General features: G+C 30.1%; 2 protein-coding genes across 6 annotated transcripts in view; one reads left to right on the top strand and one right to left on the bottom strand.

Moving 5' to 3' along the window:
• LOC130673720 (neuropeptide F receptor) overlaps window positions 1–17,646 on the top strand; it is a 47,452-nt gene that overhangs the window by 14,883 nt on the left and 14,923 nt on the right. For 3 of the 4 annotated variants that reach the window (XM_057478881.1, XM_057478889.1, XM_057478897.1), the window contains exons 2-5: window positions 2,025–2,204; window positions 5,409–5,503; window positions 9,460–9,612; window positions 14,072–14,260. In XM_057478881.1, coding sequence (XP_057334864.1) covers window positions 2,025–2,204; window positions 5,409–5,503; window positions 9,460–9,612; window positions 14,072–14,260 — 617 coding nt within the window. The remainder of the gene's footprint in view (window positions 1–2,024; window positions 2,205–5,408; window positions 5,504–9,459; window positions 9,613–14,071; window positions 14,261–17,646) is intronic. The other variant, XM_057478905.1, reaches the window with a different exon arrangement.
• LOC130673707 (uncharacterized) lies at window positions 6,455–9,160 on the bottom strand. Of its 2 annotated transcripts, none has more exons than XM_057478859.1 (3): window positions 8,997–9,160; window positions 7,050–8,913; window positions 6,455–6,685 (listed from the first exon to the last, which is right to left on the bottom strand). In XM_057478859.1, the coding sequence occupies exons 2-3, from the start codon at window positions 8,798–8,800 to the stop codon at window positions 6,682–6,684; spliced, it is 1,755 nt and encodes a 584-aa protein (XP_057334842.1). In that variant the 5' UTR covers window positions 8,801–8,913; window positions 8,997–9,160; the 3' UTR covers window positions 6,455–6,681. The 2 variants fall into 2 exon arrangements, with proteins under 2 accessions (XP_057334842.1, XP_057334851.1); XM_057478868.1 differs by lacking the exon at window positions 6,455–6,685 and having other exon boundaries at window positions 7,122–7,260; window positions 7,343–8,913.

Below are 17,646 nucleotides of genomic sequence, written 5' to 3' on the forward strand. Positions count from 1 at the left end.
AAAACGGCGGGAAGTTCTAGGGTTGGCCCGCTGGGCCAACCGTGGCCCAGATTTTTTTGTGTTTCTTTTAACATTTTTTTTACACAAATGAATAACGTCAAAGTGACCTACAAATTTGGGTGAAATTTTGTTCTGAAACACAGCTTTGTGTTAATTTTCACAAAACTTTTTTTTACTGGGCAGCTTTGTAGAGCACGTGTGTAATAGTCTGCTGCAATAAAACTCATTGACTGAAGCGTACTTTCAGCAGTTTATTACATGATATGTATTTGTAAACTGTAGAGACGAATAAATTTCATTTTTATTGAAATAGTGATAAAACGTTCGATTACTACTCAAATTTTTCCACATGCAATATTTTGAAAGTACACTTAGCGATAAAATTGTCATGTATTACAAATATATACAGTAAATATTTATTGGTTTTTCATATCGAAAGAATTAGTATTATTTAATTACGCATGATGTGGCGCCATAAAATATACATAAGTCGTCTGTGTGTCTTAACTGAGACAAAATGTTCAATTGATGTCCTGTTGCGATAAGTAAAGGGTAATTTCAAATTCTTGTTAAATAAATGAAGTTTGAGTATTTGGTTAAATTGAATCGATTATCAATGAAGTTTATTTTAAGAAAACTAAAAGATGGGGGTTCTAAGATAATAAATAAAATATAAATAATGATAACAATACTAATCGTGATATAAATTGTTTGATTAAATAACAATCAAGAGAGCGAGGATCGTAAAATAAAACCGCAGCATGAAACCAATAAAATTGAATTAAGAAAATTTACATTGTTCTATTCCGATCAATTTTACCATCATCTTAAAAGTCTTTTGATAAAAAACTTTTTCATTCCAAGATATCAAATCTGTAAAAATAAAATAGTGTATTTTCACTTTTTTTCACAGCCGCGAGTATATCACTAGAAATTAGCGAGTATTCACTAACTTCATTAGTTAAATTTTATCACTGGCTGAATCAGTGAAATTTTTTCACTAGAATGAAAAAGTGAATTATCACTGAGTCATAGTGAATATTCATTGTTTTTTCCACATATCACTACGAATTTATTAAGTTTTATCATTGACTGAATCAGTGAAATTTTGTCAGTAGTTTAATCAGTAAAAATCTGTTTGTTTCCGTGAAATGGTGACTACGTAATCAGTATAACTCACTGATCACTGCAGTGAAACAAAATTACTGAACGTATTAGTGAAATTCACTGATAATACTGACTGAAAATCCACTGATAGTGTCAGTGAAATAAAAAATCTTTTTTTTTTATTTTTCGGCGGGACTCGAACACGGAACCTTAAGATCACTGAGCAACCGCTCTGTTCACTGTGCTGTTGAACCATAAATACAATCTTATGTCGTTTAATTATACATCAGAGTTATAATTGTTTTTGTCAATTAATTATCATTCAATTGATAAACTAACGATTATACTAAATTATAATATTTTTAAATTGTCTATAAAAAAAAATTAATAACCACAAAATATTCAAATAAAGAATGAATTATTATGGAATATTTTAGTTATAAATTAAAAATACTTGATAAATAAATTGAAAATGATTTAAATGTTTAATGACATATATTCTGGTAGCGCACAGTTTGTTTATTTTTATCTTGATAAAAATATAAATTATTTTCACTAATTCAATAGTGACAAAATTAAATCACCAAATAAATCAGTTACATTTTTACTGGTTGGCCGTCAAAAATACAAAGTTATCAGTGAGAAATTGAGCCACTGACAAAGTAGTTCATTCTTAGTGTAAAACACTTATTAATCAGTGGAAATTAAAATGATTAATTCCATTAGTGATAATTTCACTAATTAATTTCGAAAACTACTAGATTAGCCGTGACAAAAAAAAAACTACTGTCCGAATCAGTAAAAATTTCACTGATTTATTTTTTTATAGAAGACTGAATCTTAAAAACTGTTTACAGTATAATTAATTATGTGAGATTGTTTATTAAATTAAGACATAAATTTTATTGCTGTTACAGGACATACCATTTCACGTATCAATGCTGACATATTTACTGATAGCTACTGATCGATACCGTTTGTTAAGTGATCCTGGAAAACCGAGAATACCAGCATTTGTTTGTGCACTAGGGTCTTGGTTCTTCGCAATATGTATTGTTCTCCCGTTCCCAATTTATACTACTTACCTTGATCTTTCCGTAAGCTGCTTTATATCTATATATATACATATATTTTACTCCACTATGTATATAGTATATTCAAATAATGTTGTTATATTATGCAGTAAAATAACAAAAAGTAATGTAAAGATTTCTTTAAAGCCCACTCTGAGTAAAAAATCTTCAAAAAAATCTTCTTAAAAATTACTACAACAAATAAATGTATGCATTATATATATATAGAAAAAAAAGTTGACTGAAATCAAGAAAAATATTTTTGCTACAAGGAAATTTTTTGATAGATTAGGAAAATCAAAATTTTCGTGCACCAAATAATTATCTGGAATTAACATTTTTCTTTCAAATCGACAACTTTTTTCACTTATATAAAAAAATAGATACTAGTTTCAAGAGTTTTTAATTCTAAATGTGGGAGATATTTTTTTATTAAGATTTTCCCTCAGAGAGTAATTATATTTTTCCGACTGAGAAAATAGGGATGGAGCAAACTTTTCGAGCAAGAATTTTTTTTTTTGCCCAAGTATTCTTTAACTTTCGTTTAAAAAGTTGCTTTTTTGGAGTAAGATGACTTGTTGTTTATCTAAGAAACTGTTTTTTTAGCCAAAACATTTTTTTTTAATTTAAAAAATAAATTTTTCGGAGCAAAAGAACTTATTGTCTTGAATCAGGAAAAAAATTGAAAAGATAATATTTTTCTCGACTTAAGGTCACTGTTTTTCCTGTATAAATACATATATATTTAAATGTCAATTTGTTATAAAAAATGGTATTCTGGCCGACTTTAATTAATTACTTTTAAATGCAAATAATTAAAGAACTTTCAAAAATTTCTGCAATTTTGTCGCAGATGATTTCTGAGAAATGAAATGATCTACAAAAAACATTTTGTAAAGTCTCAGAGTTTCGCCGGAAAAGTCAAATAATTCTAAAATGTACGATAAATTCAACTTCGACTTTAAATAACTTTTAAAAAACTAAATTTATCAAAAAATAATAAGAAACCATTTTGTAGAGCGTTCAATTTCTAACAAAACTTTTCATTAATTTTTCCGATACACTGATTCGCTAATGAGCGATAAAATTCCCAACTTTGAAAAAATTTCTCCCATGTCATTTAAATGGGAAATCGAAAATTGCGATGAGGCCGTTGTTAATACTAATATTAGGAGCTCAAACTTTCAGTATGTTTTTTGTCAGCTTAAAAAATATTTTCCATATAATTTTTGAATTAAAAAATAGTCGATTTTTTTAACACGGTCTAATATAAATATTCACTATCTGCTAATCAATTTTTTTTAATTCAATTTTTGAGAGTATATATATATTAGGGTAGTTCATTTGCAACGATTACTTTTTTTTTTCACTCCCACTTCAAAATGTTGTTGTAAACATTTAAAAAAAAATTCCCTGCTAGTTACATCCCTTAATTTTAATTTTAAGTATTTTACATTTGATTTTGAAGTTTTCTCATTTTAAATACATAAAATAGTTAGATATTTTTTTTTCCAATTCTCTATAGCTCAGCCGCATTTTAATTAATCGGATCGCCGTTTGCGGGATTTCGTAGGCAATTTAATACTCTTTAAAAGCTTTGAAGTAATTTTACTAAATGTAGTTTTTGTACTGGTTCTAAAAATTATTTTTTAAATCATAATTAGGGTTTTTAGATGACATTGGCTAAAACAAGAAATTTGCAGTAAAAATGCAGTCAACGATTTTTTAGGAAATTTTACTCTCTACAAAAAAGGTCCTGTTAGTTGAGTGGCTCAAGTTCGAATGCCTTTTAGTTCTAATTTAAAAACAGTCAGGTAAGAGACCTAGTACTTGATCACTCATGTATTTCTATATCTATATTTATTAGATTTTACTAAATATAGATATACAAATATATGGAGTGATCAGGTACTAGTTCCCTGATCGGATACTAGGTCTTTTACCTTACATAATTTTCTTTTTGTTAATTTAACCTATTACTGATAATACGAAGGATTAAATTTGATAAGCTTCTCAAAAATTTTTGACAAATGTTATATTTACAAAATTAATGAAATCGCTATATCACATTGAACGAAGAACTTGAGCCTCTCAACCAACAGGACCTTTTTTGTAGAGAATCAAATTTCCTAAAAAATCTTTATATGAATTTTCACTGTAAATTTCGTTATTTAGTCAATATCAACTAAAAACCAAAATCATTATTAAAAAAAAATTATTAAACTACTTTGAAGCTTTTGAAGAGTATTAAATTGCCTACGAAATGCCGCAAATGGCGACCCGATTACATAAAATGCGGCTGAGCTATCGAGAATTGAAAAAAACATCCTAATTTTCCTACGTAATTTAAATGGGAAAACTTTAAAATCAAATGTTAAACATTAAAATGAAAATTAAGGGATGAAATTTGTAAGGAATTTTTTTTCAATGTTACAACAACGTTTTGAAGCGGGAGTGGAAAAAAAATAGTCGTTTCCAATGAACCACCCTAATATATGTATATTAGCATGGGTCAAAAAAATCAACTATTTTTTTTTCACAAGTGACACGGAAAAATGGGTTGCTAGACACCTTAAAAAAATTCTCACCAAATATGAGCTCTTAATTTCAATAGGAAGATTGCCCTCATCGCAGTTTTTTATTTTTTTCTCAGTCCAATAGAAAAAAATTCATAACTCATCATTAATTGATTGTACAGAAAAATGTTCTAGAATAATTTTGTAGAAAATTTAATGTTCTACAAAAAAGGTATCTTATATTTTTCCCGTAAACCTCACCATTTGAATGATATTGAAGATTTAAGTTTGATTATTTTAAGACAAATATTATTTTTGTTTATGAATTTTATAACTCGACAATAAATGACTATTATAAAATGCGCAATATAAATTCTTATAGGAAATTAACTGCTCTATGAAAATGGTGTCTTGTGTTTTGGCGATTAAATTAAGCTTTAAAAAAAAAAAATATTCGTCATCAAACTTTCATGTGTACTGATTTAAAGAGTTTTTGATTAGATATTCGAATGATATCAATTTATTTTATGAATTTCATACAAATTTCATTTTTTGTCATTAATATTTTTATTATTTGACTTTTATTTTTTGATTTTTTTAAGGTATCTAGCAACCCATTTTTCCGTGTCACTTGTAAAAAAAAAAATAGTTGATTTTTTTGACCCACCCTAATGTATATGTATGTATCCTTAATTACGTTTTTTTGTTAAAGGACTACAAGACAGAATATTTCAACGGCCTTGGAATTTGTTTGGGAAATTTGATAGACGATATCCAGCAATACATGCGAGGACTGTTTCTACTAACGTAAGATATTCTACTTGAATAAATATTTAATTATAAATATAATGAATACTTTACTATAGAGAGTATAATAACACTCTCTGCAAAATATTACTCTCTAGAAACGAATCAGTGAAGAGCACCATTTTGCCGCGAATATTTACTTACTGCTAGTGAAAAGTATACCACTATTTAAATTAATAATATATTTCGTACAAGTAAATAATAAATAATTACTATTTTCAGTTTGAAATTTACCAATAACGAAAATTTAATATTTACTCATATCAATATTATACTATATAATAATATATATGATGCATAAACGTTATATTTATAATTTATTAATTAATATTAAAATTTTATAATGCTGTGTTACTATACAATTGTGAGGATTGGATCGTCATTGATAATCATGGACGAACAAAACTTAATTATAATAATTAAATTTCACTTGTTTCATTCACGGTACTGGGTTTTATGTCACATCTGTCATTTCTGTCGCCCACAGCTTTTATATATATATATATATATATATATATATATATATATATAAACATAAAATGACATGTATATTAACTATTGAAATACTCAAGTGCTGGAAATTTAATCATATAATATCATTATAATGATAAGTGACAATTTAGGAATAGGAATTAATATATTATACACTTATCCAAAGAATTAAAGGAACAAGAAAATTTTATAAATTTTTTAGTGATTTTTGGAAGACTGTATTTTCGTAAAAAATGATCGGATCGAAAAAATAAAAAAAGCAAATTGAAGCTTGAAATCTCTAGTTTAAAGATCTTTCAGCAAAATAATTTTTTGAGCCACGGTTTTTGCGGAATCATAAGAAAAAGATCGAGACAAAATTTTTCCAAATTTTTTAAATTGGTTTTTTAGGTCTACGGGGCCGGGAAATTTTTTTTCGAAAAAACCAATTCATAGCTCGTTTAGGACATTTAAGGGGTTAGGGGTACTCAGGGGTATGAAAAAATGATGATTTTCAATAATTTTTTTTTTGTAGTTAATTACTTTATTTGACAAAAATAAAAACATAGCTTTATTAGAACACGTTTCGATTTGACTTCACGAAAATTTCAAAAAAAAAAATTAATAATTCAAAAAGTTATCGCTGTTTTTGTAGAGCCCGTTCCTCCCGAAGTCCTTTGCGGTGATCATCATAAGTCCTTGGAGATTCATCTAAAATCAATCGGACAAGAAAAATTAGTTTTATTAATAGATAATCTTGTGCCTGATCGAAGCTTTTTTTTTTTTTTTCGAAATTAACAAAATGGCGGCCTCAGGAAATTTTTTTCAAATTTTCGAGAAAAAAACTGACAGTTTATTGTTAAAAAAAAATCGAAATTTTTGAAAAAAAAAAAAATCCTTCGATCAGGCACGAGTTTTTAATGTATTTCAAAAGTACAATAAATTTTATTGAAATCTACCGAGCAGTTTTTAAGTTACAGTGATCACCAGTTCAGAAAACATAGTTTTGAGAAAAACGCATTTAAAGTTTTGCTATGGATTTATGTCGAATTATAAGAATTATTTAATAACTTACACTGAGTCATCTATTCCTGGACCATATAATAGCTCTTCAGCCGACATAGCAGCTTCCAAAATATCGATTTGCTGGTGCCTACGTTGCAATCGACCTTCTCGGGTGTTATCATTAGCGCGCTTATCTGCTACTTTGATACGTGCAGCATCCATTCTTTCTGCATACCGATGAGAATTAGGCCCACAATTAAGTCCAAGTGTATTCATCAAGACTAATAATGAATTTATACCCTCATTAAATATACACATAGCAACGTATGCAGCTATTTGTACGATAGTAAAACTAGTATTTACCGTTTTTGGGCATATTTTCCATACTAGTTGGTTAAAGCTTTCATTATTATTCTGATTGAATCCACCTACACATCTTGAAAGTAAATTTTCATTACTAAGATCTTCGTATATAGGCTTGATAGCTTTTAAAACATCAGAAGGTAAAGGAGAATAATCGTGAGAAAAGGTATCAAGCTCTCCTCTTGCTTCAGCGCGCTGGTAAGAGCACCAAGATTCTTCGCCTTTTGGACACATATCATGATTCGGTTTTTCATCACTCGAGCCGTAGTGATAAAAGGTTGCCATTATAGCAGATTTCATATTTTCAATAGAATCACAATGCCGGCGTATTGCTAAACCATAGTACACAGTTAGTTTGTCTATTAATTTTCCTGTGAGCTTACCTCGACCACCAAGACCTTTTTGTTTACTCTTCAGCGTACGTAATCGACTCCCCATCCGCTTTTGGACATGCCCTATACATTCCTTTTTATTTACAGTTGTATTTTCGTAAGGATCTGATTTTATAATTCCTGAATAGGTCTTGGAGTCACCATCACCAATATAGTTGGCATACTTAACTCCATATTTAGTTTCAGAATACGAAAACATTTCGACCATCGCATCCACCTCCATTTTCCCAGAAGACCCTTGATGATTAGCAGAACACACATCTTCATGCGATTGATACCATTCCTCGAACTCAACAGTATTTGTTTTTTTTTTCCAATACTCACATAGCTTACAATATGCACTTTTAATGTTTATGTCAAGAATCTTTCCAGTAAAATAGCCAATTATAGAAGAAACTCCAAATGACGATGTATATCCCCGTTTTTGCCAGGTTCCATCTCCCGATACAGTTAGATGATTTATATCTTCATTTTCAGTTGTTGGCATTGCTTGCTTTTCTTCATTCACAGCTTTCGTCATGAAGGTTTCTGCGACGGCTTTACTACAATTCAAAATCTGTTTCAGTAAAATTGTATGCGTAGATTTATCTAAAAAAGACGGCATGTCCATCAGGCCGCAAAACTTGCACAATCCTTCGTATCCTATTCCTAGTATTCTCATTACAAAAATGAAACGTCTGTTTATTTCATAAGAATGCCCAACGAAAGAACAGGAAGGAATATATTCATTTCCACAGTTATTACATGCAACTACAATTTTGAATCCCAGCCCACGTGTACTTGCTGTTTGAAACACTACATTTCCATCACATTTTTTACATTTTATAAGAGCAGAAATTGCAGTGAATACCTGAATAAAATTTATTATTCGAAATTCAGTACTGCTGTCTTCAGGTACATCATCTTCAGTGTTTTGTTTTAATTTTTTAGAAGATGTACTCTGAATACTTTCATCACGTTCGGCTGTTTTCGGATTAAAAACATTCTTTCTTTTGACTGAACGCGACTTATTAATTTTTTCAGAACTCCGAAGTTCTCTTGAAACCTTTCTAGAATCACGTCCCATGGTTAATAATTTAATTCACTTGAGAAATAATTTATCACAAAACTATCGACTGATCAGTGCAACGACTACAGGTATACTGGCAACCAAAAATTATTTTTCAGTTCTTGTACTACCTACAAATTGTGAATATATGTAGAAGGATATATATATATATATATATATATATATATATATATATATATATAATTATAAATACATTAAAATGGGGAGATATTCATGACAATGAAACCCGAAAGGTCGGTTGCTTGCAGCTGTTTCTAGCTACCTGCTCTCGAATGCCACGTAGCACCCGAGCGTCCTTTGGTCATTGTTAAATAACTCGAAAAGAATTTGTCGGATTCACTTCAAATTTTCACACAATATTTTTAAAATATTATACTTTAAGAAAATGCAAAAAAAAAAAAATCGATTTTTTGAAAATTCTGACTACCCCTAACCCCTTAATCAGCTACAATTTTCTTTTTTTTGTTTTTCTGTACGACAGTTTGCTGCTGAGATATCAGCTTTCAAATGAGAAAGGATTCTTTTGTCTTTGATTATTGATATCTCAGCAACTAACGGTCGCACAGTAATTTGAAGGACAGTTTGAGAAACTTGAATAAATTCCCTTTCCTTTTTGAATTACCCTAGTTTATATGTATTTTTTTTAAATGTTTCAGCTATATTGCACCGTTGACGGTAACAGCATATATTTATGTTAAATCAAGCCGCGAGTTACAGAATAAAGAAGATCCATCGAGTACTATTGCAATATTTCAAGCTAGAAGAAAAGATTCTTCGCGACATGATAGTGACGTCAGTGCTAACTTGATGTAAGTTTGATTTAAAAATTATAAAAAAAAAAATGTAAACAAGGGGACTATCAATTTTCAAAGACCATGTCGTTGTCTGCCCAAAATTTGATTTGTAAATTTCTATTTTGAATGCTAATAGTATCGGTCAAGTCACAATAATCCGTTTAGACATTCAAAACTACGAATCTAGATTAAATTCATTACACATGTATAAATGGATAAAGTTCAGTTTTCAAAATTCGTTCTAGTCGATTTAGAAGTAACGTTACTTTTAAATGAGCGCTACCTTATCAACGTGACAAAAATTCCTAGACGGTATGTGCGCGATAAATTAACCTTAATGCGCATGTGTAGATCAATTGAGCTTCCGCAGAGTAGGTTCTATTTACATATGCGCACTTAGATAGGAAAGTAGGACATTCCGACCCATGTGTATAATTGCTTACCCGAGTCGAAGGCGAGTATCCTCGGTATGTATACGGTTTTTCACCAGACCTGCACCTGAAAGTTTGAATTTTAGGTTTTGTTTGTGGTAGAAATGGCGCATGCACTAATTTTTATCATTGGTTTTTTCATTAAAGAAAGACTTTCTTTCCTCTAAACAGGACAGAAATTTAAACTTTCGATGCATGTATGGTGGAAAAAGAACTTTCCTCCCTAGGTGTGTAACATTCTATAAGACTAATTAATTAATGAGTAATTAGCATGTGGGATGCTAAAGCTAAAACAATTTATGACTTTCTTCGGTAGAGTTTATTCAGAAATGCAACTTGGTAGTGTTTTTTTCTGGTAGTGATTATATCGTGGTAAATTTTTTTATTGCCAGAGATTTCAAGATGGTAGATATTTTATTTGTGAGGGAATTTTTTAGGTGGACATGTTGCGGCAGACTTCATCTGGGTAGAGTTTTATTTTTGGTAGGGTCGCTTATGGCTGAGTTGTATACCTGTCACATAAACTATTGTATACATCTAACAAGAATTAGTATTGTACTCTCGTGAGTTGGCACCACTCGTCTTAGACTCATGTCCACAACTCCACTCTCGAGTATAATAATAATTTCTACAAGATTTATAAGACACTAGAAAGCTGGAATTAGAAATTTATTGAATGGCGTTATTTACTTATACTGTATAGTACTGGAGCTATTGTATTGCTCACACATGTGCATAGAAGGCACGGTGAAACAACATGGCCCTGAGACCCATACTACAATGCCGATGGCACAATGTTACTAGTTTTTCCCGCCATAATTTCTGGCGTGTCAATCAATCTATACTATCGTATTACCGCCAAAACTATATAGATGTCGTTAGACTCGATTTATGGCCCAAAAGCAATGTGGAGACGGCAATACAGTATGGGCCTGACGGCCATACTGACATTGCGGCGTCCGCGACAACTATTGCCAATGTTACTATTCCCGCAATGGTTGAATCATCTATGCATACAATTTTATAACCTGTAAAAATCTTCAATATCATACAGTGTGGCGTTACGCCCATACTGGCATAGTGATATCCGCAAAATATTTCTTACCGTGTATATAGGTAATCATCTATATCCAGGCTACCCACATTTTTCGATGTTTCAAGTGCTTACACATTAAAAATCTATAATTAAATTTTTTTTCCACGTGTTCTGCTACACGGCGGATTAAATTTTCTGTATGTATTTTTGTCTCTAACACTAGATATCTATCCGGGCCTTGTAACTAAGGTGTGCAAAATTGAAAAAAATGACAAAAATCATGCTAATTTTCCAAAATAAATTTAATAAATTTCTAATAAATACAAATAATTAATTTTATTAATACCGTAAGATGGACGGTGGCGATAGAAAGGTCTAACTAAGAGTTACAAATATTTTTTTGAGCTCTTGTATAGTGAAAATTGGCATATTTCTGTTATTTCAATACACTAACGGCGTACAACAGCTCACCTAGCACTTTGTTGCAAGTAGTTTGGACGGTATCCGCCTTCCTTTGCTAGTATAGTGTCTGGCTGAAGCTCGCAACACAGTTTTACGCCGGCTCGTACTAGTAAGAGATGTAGTCTAAGGCAAGAGTACGTTAACATAGCCTTACTGATGAGTCCGTTAACGTACTTAGGACGAAACTACAGAAATTATGGCTTGTGGCATACCTTAAGTTTTGATGGTTAACTTTAGCATTAACACATACAATAATAAGAGAATTATGTCAAATAGTGCAGTGTAGCACGGAACATTGAAAAATATCAAAGAAGATATCAAATATATAATGTTTATAGCCTGTTACAAACACTCGAATATTGACGCTTATTTTATACTTAATTTAAGCAAATATATCGTCAATCCGCCAAAAAATGCCAGAGAATGAAACAGGTCTCTTGGCAATTTGATTATTTTTGGATTTGTGCTAATTTAAACATGGGGGAGCCCCACTTCTAAACATTTACCAAATCTTCAATATCATACAGTGTGGCGTTACGCCCATACTGGCATAGTGATATCCGCAAAATATTTCTTACCGTGTATAAGAAAGCGACGCTCCGCCGTCCGGTGCGAGAAAGTGTTCGAGTCCTTTTCAAACTGCGCTGTTGCCAAGTTTCTTTACCGCCATTATCTTAGCCTATTTACCACTTGGGGAATGGGTACAACTATTGAGAGTAACATGATTTTTCAGGTTAGCTTTTGTTTTCATTATTTTATTTACAACTTAATTGTTATTTTATATTAATGATTTTATTCATATAAAATAGTTGTTAACAATTTCCTTATTAAAAAAAAGCTTCCATACTAGAAAAACGCATAAAAGTCGCGGTTTGACACTTGGCAATAGCGCGTTCCATTTAACACGACGGCGTAATGCTCACCACGCGACCTAACTCGGCTGGAAAATGCACGCGACCGACGAAGGGTTAGTTTTAGAACTATCCGAAAGTGTTTGAATTATTTGTAACTTTTAAAATTACTCGACTCGAATCGAGAAAATTTCAGTCACTTTTCAAATATTCAATTTTTATTTAATGAAGAGCATAGTTTTTAAAGTAACCAAAAATAACTTTTTCGAAAATTAGTGTCCAAGTTCTAATTACCTCTGACAAAAATTCGAATCATTGGAAAAAATATTACAATTTTAAGCCGTTCAAAAAAAAATTTTGGAATTATTTGTAAATTTACGAATGGTTCGATTGATACGAATTATTCGTAAGTTCGAACTATTCACATACCCCTACTAATTATAGAGACTAATAATTTACAAACTTGACAAGTACAACGAGTTAGTTGAAATTTAAATACTTAGCCATGGAATCGAATCGGTGACCTCTCGATACCCAGTACCCAGCCACTGCATCAATTAAACTACCGCGGGCTTCGCGGTTTAAACTATTCTTTAAATCTGTGTTATGTAAAATCTAGTAATTTGACTAAAATTGCCACTAAAGTATCTAAATTGTCAAATGAATTTATTATTTTTTATTTCTTACAGAAAAATCACTTGTTAAGTCAATTTTTATTTGATTAAATATTTTATTGCGTGCTTCTACTCTCTTAAAATGAACCAGTGAAATTCCACTGATTCAACCAGTGACTAAAAGTTCACTGGTTGAATCAGTGAACGTCGCGCTCACTGGTTTCAACCAGTGAACTAAAAATATGTAAGCGCGCGGGTACAGCAGCATTCTGAACATGAGTATATTTAAGTGTTTTATTATGTCAATAAATAAGTAATATTTATTGATTATCTTCATGTTATATTTTAACTAACTTTTATATAACAATAATAATTATATGCCACAATTTTTGCAGAGTTTAAAAATAAAAAACTTTGGAGTAATTTCAATAGCTTGGAGCTAACCTCAAAAATGAATGACATAATTTTAAAATTAAACAATATAAAAAGCCCATTGAAAATAGAAACAAATTAAGTTTTTATAAATCCTAATAAATTTTATTTATTTTATTACAAAATAATTTTTAATTAAATATAATTGTTATTAAGACTCTTTTAGTTCACTTTGTTTTTAAATAAACGTTTATAATAAAATAAAATTAATCTAACCTATGTTTATATTTATGTAGTATACCGGCGTATCACTGGTTTAACCAGTGAATTTCACTGGTTCAACCAGTGAGCCAAGCGATCATCTTAGTCCACTGGTTGAATCAGTAAATTTCACTGGTTGAACCAGTGGATTTCACTGGTGAATCATTGGATTTCACTGGAGAATCAGTGAAATTTCACTGGTTCATTTTAAGAGAGTATGGTACGCAAAATTTTTTTGAATAGACTTTTATAATTAATAATTAACATTAAAAAAAAATTTGTATTAAAAAACTATGAATTTACGTATAGATTGATAATTGCTTTGAGTAGTTCGAGCAAATATTTCGTTATTATTATAACAAGAGTTAGAAAAAAAAGCAAATATTTATGTAAGTGTTACTTCTCTTTAATTCTTAAGATGTTGTTTGTTTTTCTGTGATATGTTAGGGCTTATCGAGAGGGTAAGTGTGGGAGCGGTAGTTTGACAACAACAACTGCTACCATTGGGTTCTCTGGATATACTGCAAATACTTACGATCTTGAAATAGATGTCCGAAGAGAAATACGTACACAGAAGTATCTTATTTTCATGGTCTCCTTCTACGCTATTTTGCTGTGTCCATTGATGGTATTAAAGTAAGTCTTATTTGCTTTTACATTATATTTGGAAAATAAAAATTAGTAACAGCGCTTGATAATTGAGGCATCAATAAATAATCAGGTCCGTGGAAATAAACGACTAATACCTTTATTGTAAATACATTTTACTCTGTATAAAAGCTTATCGTTATCATCGAAAATGAATGATAATCCAGATTATGTGAGTCGTTCTTTTATTTCTATGAATGAAGAGATAATAGTTATGGGATTTTTATCAAAAATTGAGGTTTTCATTATTTTATTTAAATTGTAATATTGGACCATTAGAGTAAAGTGAATATTGTTACATTAAAAATTCCATTTTCGAGAATGGGTGATTTTTATAAATTGCGTATGAAAAGTATAAACATATGATTTTAATGTGAATGAATCAGCTGAGACCGAGTAAACGTTAGCAGAACACATCTCATTGCTTCGCAATTAAGTTGTGCAATAAAATTTATACTTATTTTAGTAATTATCATTTATTGTGTATTGAAACTGTAAATTCCTGTGGTGTCTCAAAGTCCGAGAAGAGAATAATGTGTAGGATTTATTTTTTAATTTTGTTTTGCCGTAACCGAGACTTGAACCCTGATCCGCGCAAGTCCTATCCGCTACCCAATGCTCCTTAGTCTTTTTTGGCTACACCCGAATTAATGAGTAATGTATTTAAATACTCTGGTCTTAGCAATCGATAATTCTTATCTATCAATTTTATTAAAATCAGTAAACGTAAAGTAATTTGTTTGTTTACGAATAAAACTTTACATATTCCTCTATCCTGATTTAAATTAATTACTGTAGACAGTTATTTCCGGTGATTGTATTATATTTAATACATAACTCTATTGAATTTTAATATTTTAACGAATTAAGAGTCGGTATATCGAATAGTTAAATATACTACAAAATATATAACACTAATTAAATAAAATGAAACTAGAGCTTACTGGTTCGTAAATGAAGAATATGGAGTAGGGGAGACCGGGGCAAGACGGCCCACCTGGGGCAAGAAGGCCCACCTCAAAAATTAACCAAAATTTTTTTTTTCTTGTTTTCTTTTGATTATCACAAATTTAGATTATTTACTCATTTTTAGCCCGATACGTGAAACTTGGGGCAAAATGAACCACTCGAAAATTCTAAAAGAAAATGTATTTCATAGTATTATAACCTAGTCATGATTAATTTAATAGAAATATCATTTTTTGGTTAATTATATGGATTTGAATTAAAATAGAGCATTTGAAAAAGTTAAAAAAACCAATAATCAATTTTTTATTCAATAGAAAAATAATTATTAATCAATTGTTATTTTTTATTAAATAACTTTTAATTTGTTCATATAATTGGGGCAATTTACGGCTGGAAAAATCAGTACCTAAGATAGCAATTCTTAATGTGATCAATCATTACTTTTTAATAGATTATGCCATAAATTAACTTTCACTAATAAGTCACGTAGTATACAAAAATCAAATTTGAAATCGAAATTCATTAAAAATGTCAAATGAAGTTTATTTTCAATTCACCAAAACACTCAATTTTTTTCTACAGAAGTGAAAAAATGACTCGTATTATATCAAAAAAGGTTATTTCGAGTAATATTAAAGTAAATACAGTTGTTAAAGAGAAAAATATAAACATTTGTTACGCGGGAAATTTTTTTACAATTAAAAAAAAAAAATTTTTTTTTCATTTTTTTTCGGAGGGGGCCGTCTTGCCCCAAAAAAAAAAAATTTTTTTTCAGGAGCTTCACCAAAATTTTGGTGAATTGAGTTCAAGTTGGACAAGAGTAAATCGACTTGATGGTTAAAAGCCACAAATAATAATATCCGGCTTAGGTGGGCCGTCTTGCCCCGGTCTCCCCTACACTGTCAAAAGAGCGGTGTTAAAAATGGATTTATTTTAACTCCGCCCGGTGTTAAAATGAAATTACACCGGTGTAGGAGACGTAATTTGGCGGTGTTAAACCGGTGTAAAAACGGGGTAAACTGCATCCGCTCAGAGTATTAACTTTGGAAAGCTTATAAAACGTAAAAAATATCTTCACACACACACTCAATCACACACAAGCGCACACACTCAAAAACGCATGAACACACACGCGCGCACACTTAGTAAAATATTTTACCACCGGGAAATTTTATTTAACACCGGTAAAAAATATTTACACCGGCGGCGGCGTTATTTTAACACTACTTTCGGTGTTGAAATTTAACACCACAAATTTTAACACCTACACCGCTTGGACTCACCCCAGTCATTTTTTACAGTGTAAATTAAATAAATTTAGTAATTAACAATATCGCAGTTCTGAAAATCTGCACACATCATTAATAATTAGTTCGTGACATTGACTATATATATTTGCCAATGAATAATAAAATTAATATGCTTATCGATCAGCATTTCTATGTTTTACTCATATATTATTCATTAAATGTTAATAGACTTTTCGAAGCTCAATTTTTCTAATACAAACTTTTGTCGGTCGTAGCTACGTTCTTTGAGTAGTTCATAAATTTATTATTTTATGCAATCAAGTATTCAATTATTCAGTTTCAATTTTACTTACTTTTCAACGTACATGTTTGTTCATTTAATGAGGCTATAAAATCATATTTTTTTAGTAAATCACATAACTTTCGCTGAAATTTATTTTTAACTTCTCTCATTTTAATTTTTTTATTTCGCTTAATTAATTTCCCAACTTCTGTTTTCTTGAAATTTTAAATGGTCCCCGTCATTCCCACTCACTCGATTCATTTAATAAATAGACGTTAAATTGTCAAGACGTTTTATAGTATTTTCCACAGATCTAGTGTATTACGCAACAATGATAATAATGACAAAAAATTTCATTAATTAATACTAAAATTAACCAGTAGTTAAAAAAAAAACATTTATTTCCGTCACTATCGAAATTTTCTCCTACGGTTCATTAATTTCACTGGAAATCTATAGTTCATGATCATAAAACTTATAAACTTTCCCAGCTTATAAGATTAAAGTAAATATAAAAAGTTTGGTGAATCCAAAAGTGCATGACTCTTAATGCTCATTTCCAAAAAAAAAGAAAAATTTACGATAAAAGTTTCAAGGACAATTTTTTTTTCCTTTCTGTTACACTAGAAATTCAAATTTCGCTCCGAAAAATAGTCAGATGTATTTTTTCGCGCAGGCGCGACTGATGTGACGAAAGTATATGTAAAAAACATATATAGATATACGAAATTAGTTAAGTTCTTTTTATTAATTATAATTAAACGGGGCCGAATTTGATGGCCATTTATGACACACTTCTTCTTCGGCACTATAATAATCTTTAAAAAAAAAAAGTGATCCAAATAATGCCTCTTTTCTCGAGTTTTTGTGTT

Source organism: Microplitis mediator, chromosome 1, assembly GCF_029852145.1.
Source record: "Microplitis mediator isolate UGA2020A chromosome 1, iyMicMedi2.1, whole genome shotgun sequence".
In the NCBI taxonomy this organism is placed as follows: domain Eukaryota; kingdom Metazoa; phylum Arthropoda; class Insecta; order Hymenoptera; family Braconidae; genus Microplitis; species Microplitis mediator.

Bases quoted from the DNA above. Each gene is read 5' to 3' on its own strand.
- LOC130673707 (XM_057478859.1), bottom strand. From the start codon at position 8,800: ATGGGACGTGATTCTAGAAAGGTTTCAAGAGAACTTCGGAGTTCTGAA.